The sequence below is a fragment of the Phaseolus vulgaris genome, chromosome 10 (assembly GCF_000499845.2).
Source record: "Phaseolus vulgaris cultivar G19833 chromosome 10, P. vulgaris v2.0, whole genome shotgun sequence".
Taxonomy (NCBI): domain Eukaryota; kingdom Viridiplantae; phylum Streptophyta; class Magnoliopsida; order Fabales; family Fabaceae; genus Phaseolus; species Phaseolus vulgaris.
The window spans coordinates 41,939,831-41,950,928 of record NC_023750.2 but is presented as its reverse complement, the minus strand read 5'-3'; the positions used below and the strand labels follow the sequence as shown (position 1 = coordinate 41,950,928).

The following is an 11,098-nucleotide window of genomic DNA, read 5'->3' as shown; positions in this document are numbered from 1 at the left end:
CTGATACCTTTGAATGTGTGACTAAAGAAAAATTATGAGTTAGAGAAAAGAAAGAAGCAACAAGAAAGTAAACCCAAAAAGATAGATACACATGATTAACATGAAGAGACTTTTACCAAGATCCGAAATTCTCGCTCAAAGTATCTTGAACAATTATATGAAATGATTAATAGAATTAGGAAAAATTACATTCACTTCATAAAATTTAACAAATGTTCATTCCATGCTGTTAACTTTTTTTATCCTGCAAGAACCTCTCTTAATTTATATAGTAACAATTATACATTTTCTATTTAGAGTAAGGTAATTTTAGTTAACAATATTCGTGACTGACATTCTACATGCTAATGCTTTTTTTAAATGTAATGGAGTTTAGAACTCAAAATTTGTTTGGTTTGATAACAATGGTGAACACGAATTATTAAAGAAAAACCCATGAAAAAATGCATAAAAGAAGTTTCAACATTAGCTAGTATGGATAGTGTAAAAGAGTGATAGCACTTGTAAGTTAAACATTGTGACTTATCAACAACCATAGTATTTTGAATCAATCCCTACAAAATACATTAAAACTTGAGGTCAAATACTAATTGAAACCTCGTACATCATTCATACAAATTTCACTTTACACAAATAGCTATCATCTTGAACATACTACACTTATTTACAGCCAGAAACTTATGTATGGAATGATACAAACAAAAATTACATCAAAAGAAAAAACCTCAGGAAAGAAGACTAAAATGGGGGCTTTGTCTTCATTCTTTGATATGGCTTTTTGAGGTCTTCGTAAGCTGAAACCAAACTCAATCTTTTCTCTACAAGTTCTTTTAATTGTTTGGTTGTGTAAACAACAGAAGTTGAGATATGCTTCACTGATTCAAGTGTTTCGTTCTTCTTTGTTTGTTTTTCTGAGCATAAAAACTCTAGTGTTGACCTCTCCTTTTCCAAGGCTTCCTTTTCTTGTTGAAGCTTTTTTATAGCTTCCTGGATTTCCCTTTGCCTTTTTTGGAGGTTTTCAATCTCAGACTTACTAGTTGAGATGGTGGTGTCAAACTGTTGAACTTTCAGTTTAGAATCTTGAAGTTTGTTATACAACTCCCTCTTCTCAGATGCCAGTTTTGCTTGTTCATCCTCGGTTAACATCTTATCTTGAGAAATTTTGGAAGCTTTATTGTATAGCTCTATAAATTTTTCTAAACCCTCATTTTGCTCTTCTGTAATTTCTCTACGATAAGTGTTAAGCTTGTGTAGTGATTCTTCAATTTGTTGCCGATAGGACTGGTCTGGAAGTTTCTTTAGCAACGAAGTTGAGAACACTAAGGTTCGGAACTCATTGAGGATGGTTGTAGCATCATTTGCTTGAGCTACCTTTTGAACACAAGTTTCTGATTGTTTCAGTGAAGGAGATGGCTCATTAGAGAGTAAGTCAAGGATTGCAAATGGATTTTCATCCAACTGTTGGAGGCAATTCTCAAGGTCAAAGGATGAGTATTCAGTAACAAATTTATCTGTATCATGAGTTTCTACAACTTGCTTATTCGATTTGTCTAACCTATCATGCAAGTGCTCAGAGCTCCCTTGGGAAGAGGCTTGAAGTGGTGTGAAATGTTCATTGGCCACCTGTGAAATCAGAAGGTCCAAGTTTCACTAAGTTAAATACTTCAATGATAAATACTATTAAACACTCTCTAATATACTGTTTTAAACATACTCTTCATTATTACCTGAAATTTATTAGAAATCATTGTGTAGGTAAAAAGGCATAACAGATATTACTTCACAAGGGATATCAGCCTCTTGTTATTAAAGATCACTTCGAAGGGACAAAACAAGTGGACATTTCATATACCTAAGTTTTTTCTTCATGATAATATGATACAGTTACGTTTTGTATTTTTTACACTTTCAAATAATATGATAAAAAATTTCAAAATAAAAGATACTTACAATTTCTGTAGACTCTCTAGAATTTTCTTTTGGACTTCTTTTAGCAGTGCTCAGGGTTTCCTTGCAAGTCGATTCAGTGTTCTCTAGCTCAACCATAACTACTACCTTTGATTGTGTGACTAAACGTAGAATTATGAGTAGGAGAAAAGAAAGAATCAGCAAGAAAGTAAACCCAAAAAAGATAGATACACATGCTTATCATGAAAAGACTTTTAGCAATCTGTGATTCTCCTCAATAATGGATTTAGTCTACTTGTCCAATTTTCCCCTTGTTCCATCACATAGTTTATTCTGCATTTATTCTAATTTTATCCCCTCCATTATTAATGCTTTAATATACTATCTAGAAGATAAATGTTTTTGAGGGACTAGGAGAGTAAATCTAAAGTGAAGAGAAACAGAGAAGTTAGAGAGAACAACCACACAACATATCAGACCAAAAATTCATTCTTAGTCAAAATTCAAAATTTCCAATCTCATAAGTTAAACAAATGTCTTTACTTTTTTAATTAGTATCTTCACAATATTTTGATAATTGAATCAAAACATCTCGTATTTTTTGTGCTTGAAATGTTATTATCTTGACAGTTTTCATTTTACTTTCTCATCGAGTTTGAAATAATGATCTAATAGCAAAATTTGCATGCATTAGCAAGCAAAAATTGCAATTGTTTTGATAGACAACATAAATTTATACATAAAACTAGTAATTAGTAATGCTCCATGAGAGTATCTAATATTTATTAAATTTGTTTAATTACATGACAAACAAAAAAATTATTCATAATTAGTTTTTCATTATAATAAGAAATATGCAGTCATAAACAAAATATATATTTATATAAATAAATACACTATAGAGAAATATCCGGAAAAAAATGGGGCCTAAGCCTATGGCCTGTGAGCTACAAACACTGATATGAACACTATTACGACACAAACATGGAGATATGTATAATTTTTAAAATATAGGACACTGAGACACATATCTATATATTATATAATTATGAATTATATAAATTGACAATAAAAATTTATAGAAATATTTGTTCATTACTTTTATAATCATAATAAAAATTTATACAACAAGTTTGAGTTTTTTAAAAAATTAATATATTTCTCCTTTTTAAAATTGTGTTAAAACCGTGTTAGAATTGTCAGAAATTCAATAAATATTTTTTGAATTGGACACTCCACTAATATGTGTCATACGAGTGTCGATGTCCGATGTATGACCGACATGGACACGTCGTTTAAGATGAGTGTCCGAGCCTGATAGTCTCTAAACATATACAGCCCTTAGAATAACATTCTACAAAAACTCTAAATCCAAATCATAGATGCATATAGGTGAGTCAGAAAAAACTTTTGAATTATGATATAGAAAAATAAATATAAAAGATTACTCACCAGGGTCGTGAGATTTTCGTGAAATTATTTTTGCTGAAACCAAGGAACAAAAGTAAAAAGAATATGGTTCTTGTTGGAAAGACTTTGTCTGTGTTTGGTTTAACTAATGGTATGTACATATTTTGGGGTTTAGTCTAGTTTAACTTCAAAAGTTAGAGTCACCTTTCACTTATACATATATAATTTTGGTTATGTCAGTGGTTAATGTTGTATCTGCAACATATATCCCTCAGCTTACTGGACATTGATAGTTGTTTTTTTTTTATAAAAACTTTCATATTAGGTGTCATTATGCAACTTGACATTTCATTTATGGGGAGACTAAACCAAAACTCATATGTTACCAAAACCGACACATAGGTAAACTATACTTATTCATAAAAAATTCTAAAAACAGACTAGATGGAAGCCTATTATACCAATGAAATGATTCTCTATGAATAAATCCTAAATTAACCAACTTATCAGCACACTGACATTGATAGTTAGTTTCATAAAAGTTTTGATAATAGGTGACTCTATAAAGTCTAACAGTCCTCATCACCAACACAAGCACAAAAGCTAGCTCATGCAATGAAGATTGTCTCCCACATACATGTTATTTTGGTCATATCAGTAGCTAATGTGATACATCAACCACGGTATAAATTACTTACTTGACTTTTCTCTAAACTCATTTTCATTGTCTAAATGTGACCCCACGGTCTCGTGCAATGTTGCATCTGATTTAACTGGTGCTTCTTTATTACTTCCGTATTTGAGCTGCACAATATAATAGTTTGACAAAATTGAAAATTAAAAAAACAATAAAATGTAAGTTTATATTTTATATTTTTTTACACTTGTAAGATCCTGAAGGATAATTTTGTTGATGAAATGTAGAATTCTTGACTTACTGCATTTGTTCTGGAATCAGTTTTGATTTCCTTGTGAGGAGATTTACCCTTTTCAGCTGAATCTGGTTTAACAATAATCTCTGAGTCTGACTCTGCATTTGAAGAGAAAAAAAATGATAAATTGCAAAAAAATACAGTGAACTAGGTTAAATGAATATGAGTATGGGTATGGTAGAAATGCAAATATGGGTAAGAAAATAACTATGAAAATTATAGGTGCAAATATGCTAATATAATTCCTAAAAAATAGTATGTTAACACCTATTTTGAAGAAAAGTAAAATGTTGGTATAATTAGTAGAGCTGGGCAAAATGCATGAATTGAAGTGAACTATTTTAAAACTAAATTAAACTCAATTATATCATGGTGGTTTTGGTGAATTGAACAAAATTGAGCTACTCTAAATTGTTTCTTAATTGAAATATCTGAAGCGTTTTGAATTATTACCATTAGAAATCTTAGATTATATTTTTCAATCTCAAGTTATAGTCCAGATTAGTTCAAAACGTTCTTTTTAGAAACAATTCCTCTTTTAAAAACTACACTAATATAACAATTTAGTTCAGTGTCTTTTTAAACAATTCAGTTTTATTATATAGCATTCAATTTAGTTTGGTATCAATTGATTTCAGTTTATATACTTTTTAACAACCCTAATAATTGGTTGAAACCTAAACTTATCCCTTTCTTTCCTATAAACAGGTCACCCAAAGCAAAAACAACACTAGTAAAGATACAGATTATTTTACGACAGTAATTTGTCTCAAGTGGAAAAAAGAGAGACAGAAATAGAAGGAAAAGGAAGAAAAAGATAATGAGACATAATATATAATGTAATAAAAAATGAAGAAAAAGAAAAATGCAGAAATCAACCTAATTCTGGATGATCTGAACCATGAGTTCTAGATATATTTTGGATCATCTCAACCTAATTTTTAATGATCATGACAATTTAAAGCATAAAGTTATGAGCAGTTATTCAAGGTTTATTCTAATAGAAGATTATAAGATATCAATGAAAGGGAGTGATGAGTTCATACCAGAGGTATCAGAAGAGCTTGATTCACTCCAAACCCGTTGTTGATTCCCAAGCTTTGATTCCAACTCCACTCCCTCCACCAACTTCTTTTTCTTATCCGAATCAAAGTCCAACTCTTGTAAAACACTATGCACTTCTAAAACATTTATAATGCCTACCCCACACTCTTTAATACAGATGGAACCGTCAACTTCCCCCTTATCATTTGCAACACAGAACTCAAAACAAACCTTTGATAGTTCATAATATCTGAGAATGTTGTCACAATGTAATGGATCATACCATACATAAACATGATCCGACTTCAATCCCCTGATATCACCATATAGCCATGTTGCCTTTATACCTTCTTCTGGCAAGTGGCATTTACAAAATATCTTAGCACCGTCAGTCTTCATTCCACCAATTGGAGAAAGAACCACTGAGTAAATGAAGCCCAGTAATTCAGAACGCGAAGGAAGTGCAATGGTAATGGAGGACTTAGTGGATCGATAATGGATATGCTCAGGGACAGTCCCTCCGGGTAAACAGAGCTCAACACTCGTATAGTTGCAAATTTTGTATGTCCCATATGATCTTACTAACACATTGTGATATGCAGCACTCATCATTGTTAAATGGAGGCTGTCCATAATAATTCTGAGTGAATGTCCATCCAATTTCCCACTATTCTTGAATGTAATGCGTTTAGTCATTCCCAACATCTCTGTTGCCAATGTCTTCAAGTTTGTCACTGACACCAATGATGTACAGTTAATGGCACGTAAGTGTTTGATGAGGGATGGAAACTTTGGTAGGCAAAGAAGCTCCTTGCAATCCTCGAGGGACAGAATTTCCAACATTTTAAGATTCTTAATGTTTTCAGGCAACCTTTTCAAATCGCTTCTGTCTAACCTTAATTCCTGTAATTGTGTCAAGAGACTGATGTTGTCAGGGAGTTCAAACAACTTAATACAATCCTTCAAATATAGTATTTGCAGGTACCTTAATCCATTAAACAGGACATGTATTTGCTGTTTGTCTATTACCAGTTCATTACCCGAAATCTTCAGCACCTTGAGAGATGTCAAACAAGATAACTCTCCTAAAATATGCTTGAGGTTTAAGCCCTCCAGATTGAGCCACTTAAGTTTATGCATACTCCCTGATGTGTCCAATGTTTGGATTCCTGTATAGCTTAAATCCAAATTTTCAATTAAATCTGATGAAACTGCAAATTCCACCAGATTTAAGCAGCCATTAACACTGATCTTCTCTAGAGATTTTAAATGTTTCTCACTTTTAACACTCTTGAGGTTTGTACACTTATCCAGTATCAAAGTAACAAGTGTGCCTGAGGATAAAACAGATGGATGAAGATGCTGCAAACTTTCACAATAGGAGAGATTCACCCATTTAAGTCTTGGTGCCTTAGACAAATCTGGAAGCTCCTCAAACTGCTTGCATTGTCTTAGGTCAATTCCTTCTAAATAATTGAGCTCCTGTAAATAATACAAAAGGAGCCATCACAATGGAAACTACTCAAAAGAAAATGTCAACACGTTTACATACATATCTATTCTTTAATTACCTGGATCCCCTGCCAAAGCTGTTTTACTTTGCTGTGTGGCATGTGAATCTCAACAAGAACCTTAGCGCAAAAAGGTGATGGAAGAGACTCAAACGGGTAACCAATCCACTCAATGTACCTCAGTTTATCAGAAAATGGCTCAATAGTTCCAGGAAGGTCAAGGTATGTATCTCTAGCACTCTGACCCAATGTGTTGTAGAATTTCAGAAATCTCAAGGTTTTCATCTTTGTGAATGTGTCAGCATGCAAAATTAAACCTTTAATTTGAGACAAATCTAATGCTATGCCCTGAATAGCATCAGTTCCCTGGTAAAACACACAAAAAAGAAAACACGAAATAGATGACATCAAATTTGCAACAGTTTCTACAAGAAAATGTCATATTAAAGGTCAGTGTTCCTTCTCTTTTACCTTGTTTTCTTCAATCACTTCCCTAGCTTCATTATCCTTCAATCGACTACGGCTACCAGGATCCCCACTACTCTCTTGACGTACAATCTCCAAACCCATTTGTTGCAGCAAGTCATGCATACGTATTATCTTTCTATTTGAAATTGTTAACAAAGCTTTATCTGCGAGAACTTCTATCCCACTAGTTGCTTCAAAACCACAGGCATCTAGTATCCTAATGACATGATCTTTCTGTTTTTCTTTGAAAAAGAATACAATGTCTAGAAATATATTCTTTTCTAGATCATGTAATCCAGTGTAGCTCACTTCTAACACTTTCTGAATTCTCTCGTTAGGATACAAGCTGAGTTTTCTTATAGTACTTTCCCAAAAATTGATACCTTTTGAACGAAGATATGAACCCAAAACTTTAAGAGCTAGTGGAACACCACCGGCATATTCAACTGCACTTTCTGAGAGAATCTCATAACCCTTTTTTGGATGTTTTTGCTTGAAGGCTTCAAAGCAAAAAAGCTTTAAAGATGCTCTGGTTTTCCATTTCTTGACCTCATAGATCTGATCAACTCTTCCCTCGAGCAATTGCTTATCTCGTGTTGTTATGATGAGTTTACTAGCGGGATCTAGGTCCTCATACTCTCTACATAAATATTCCAATACGTCTAAGCGATCCATATCATCAAGTACAATCAAAATCTTTTTCCTTCTGAGTCTCCTCATATCAAATGTTGATCCTACCACATTTGATGCGGAAACTTCCTCTCTGAATAGGTTAGAGAAAAGCTTATCGAGCGAAAATTCTTTTGCATTGGCCACGAAGCAGACATGATCAAAAGAGGGAAAGTATTTGGCAAACAAGGCTTTAGCAATGGTTGACTTACCAATTCCCCCCATACCCCAAATTCCAATGACTCGATATTTTTGCACTAACAAGTCCACCTTTCCACAAGTATTTTTCATGCTGACTAAGCCTTTTAGATCTGTAGGATATCTCTGCTGTAGCTTTTGCAATACATCATTGACAAGATTCTGGATGAACGTTGCTTCATTTCTGTCATAATAATGAAACAAACCAACCACACATAGGGAAATAATACTATTATGAATTTACTTGATAAAAGCAAGGATAATTATCTGAAATAATACTTACTACTTTCTTTCCTACTCTAATCTCTACTTTGTTCAACCACCAATGTTTTCCTATCTTACCGTACCTCTAAGCCAAACCTCTAAATCGTCATGCTAACTTCACCAATTGGTAGGTGAAGAATATCTCCAAGGATTTTATCCGGATCTTATTTTGTTTCCCAATCCAACATCAATTTTAAGGCTCTCTCTTGCATGTTTTTCCCCTAAAGATGATGTTCTCTAATACTTAAGTTTTTATAATTTTTAATTTACCCTTCAATTATTTATAAAAATAATTTAATTAGTATAACTAAATATTTTTATTCTTAAGATAACAAGAAACTATCTTCAATCCAAAACCTTAAGACTACGTGCTTGCGGATTTTTTTCTTTATATGTCACTCGACATTTTGATTTCTATTCAATGTGAAACTCTGAACTCATACTTGGATTCTTAACACTTATATGTAGAGATAGCAAATAAACGTGTCCGTGTAAGTATTGTCCAAACTCATCCTGATTTTAATAAAAATCTCCATATTGACTTTGTACTGCGTGGGTATGGACAATACCCAATTTTTTAAATTGGATATGGGATGAGAATGGGTATGTACATATTCGCCTCATCCCACCCCATTTCCATCTCAATCTCAATACACGTCTCATAATTAAATTACTAAAAGATCTCTAATTTATTAAATGACTAGAACTTTTTTTGTTGTTGTTAGTTTCGTAATTATTTAACTTTTCACATAATTGTTATTTGATATTTTCATTTGAGAATTAATATTTGGAATAGTAAATAAGTGAATACGTGCCTAAGTACGGGTGTACCCATTCTCAGAGGGGTGGGAGAGTTAGGTATGAGGATGGAGATAAGGATAAACTAACTTTTACATATAAGGAATTCTTTTCAATTCAAAGGAACTCATGTACTTATCTATATCAAAATGTTCTCAAAAACTTCTATAGAAGATGTTCTAAAAGACAAAAGTCCTAAATTTAAAACTCTCATCATATTTCAATGAAAGAATAGTATGAACAAGGAAGATGGTATCTACCTGTATGATCTGGAGTCCCATCCAGAAATATTGGCTGCTTGTTTGAGAGCAGCTTTCCACCTAGAAACATCCTTCCTGTGGGCTTCTGGGTCCCATGAACATGATCCGGTGTCTAGCTCATGCTTTGCGAAAGACTTATCAAAACTCCCACTCAGCTTCCTTACGTGTGAGGGATCTACTTCATAGAAGACGGGTATAACAACCATACCCCGAGTTCTTCTGAATTGGAGTATGTGTTCCAGCTCTTTCAAGCACCAGCTGGAGGAGGCATAGTTTTCGGATATAACAACAATTGACACACGAGACCCCTCGATTGCTCTGGCAAGGACTGGCCAAATGTAGTCTCCTTTGGTGAGTTCGTAATCTATGAATACGCTGATTGATTTCTGAGTCAGAGCATTCAGAAGATGGTTTGTGAAGTTTGTTCGTGTGTCTGCTCCTCTGAAACTCACAAAAACATCGTACTTTTCGCCAAAGGGGGAACACATCTCCGAACTTTGCATATTCTCCACTGTCCTTTCGAGGAAAGGAAGGAACCAACCAACATCACAACATCGTATGAAACAAATGGACCATGAAGCTTTTCAAGGATTATGTTCTTGGGGTTCTCTCATTTTGATCGCTTTTGACTTCTGCTAATTACTTTCTACACTTCAATTTCGATTCTACTAAAATGTATACTTTCTAATTGTTTATTAGAAAGCAACTTGTAAAAATCTAATCAACTTAAAATCATTATCTCATATCTAAAATTTATTGCGCTGAGAATTTCTAGTATGAATTTAAACTCCTATGTTAAATAAAAGTGACCCACAAATTTATTATTTTAAAATTTTATATTTAAGATAATACTATGAAATCTTTTGGATGAATCCTCTAAAAAATCTATGAGGGGTATCAAGACCATTTTCTTCTAGTATAAAAAACAAAACTTTTTTAAAAGGTTTAATGTCAGTTTTCTGAAAATGTTGACTTTATGTTCTGGAAAACTTAATTTTTGCACACACGGCGCAATTATTAAAGAAGAGATTAGTAAAATTACCCTTTTGGGTAGTTTATATATATATATATATATATATATATATATTATGCATTAATTGAACTCAATAGGTTTATTCTATGTTCACTCTTTTTAAATGAATTTCTTGAAATAACTTATTAGTATTTATATAACTTGAAAGTTTTTTCTAAAGTTTTTTTGAATGCAGACTTTAGTCACACGTGTAGATTGGTTTTATGAACGTGCATGTATGAAAGACCGTGGATAGACACGCAAGTTATGATTTCTATACTTCCAAAAATTTACTTTCGTTATAATCATTAATTCTATTATGATATTCTCAATTAATATTTTTAAATCATACAATATAGAATATATTGTACAATTTTGTTGAGAATGCGTAGTACAGTTTGAAAGCTTTTTAATAATTTGAAAAGTGTAAATTAAAAAAATAATCATTTCACGAATGCTAATTTAGATCCACTTCATGTTATGTGATATAATAATTAATAAAGATATACTTGTCCTCTCAAACCCCTATTTACCTGATCATCCACTAAGCCAGATAAGAAGACTGGTAAGGAATTTATAGTGTGAATTAGTTTTTTTTTTATTGTGAATTACCTGATCATCCAC

General features: G+C 32.6%; 1 protein-coding gene across 1 annotated transcript; it reads right to left on the bottom strand.

Annotated features, from left to right (window-relative positions):
• Positions 1-477: 477 nt before the first annotated feature.
• On the bottom strand, positions 478-10,114 carry LOC137818689 (putative disease resistance protein At4g11170). The gene is made up of 8 exons (XM_068622251.1): positions 9,463-10,114; positions 7,277-8,324; positions 6,866-7,171; positions 5,297-6,776; positions 4,257-4,348; positions 4,017-4,122; positions 1,951-2,069; positions 478-1,623 (listed from the first exon to the last, which is right to left on the bottom strand). Exons 1-8 carry the CDS (start codon positions 9,963-9,965, stop codon positions 739-741), a joined length of 4,539 nt encoding a protein of 1,512 aa, XP_068478352.1. The 5' UTR covers positions 9,966-10,114; the 3' UTR covers positions 478-738.
• Between the last annotated feature and the right edge of the window lie 984 nt (positions 10,115-11,098).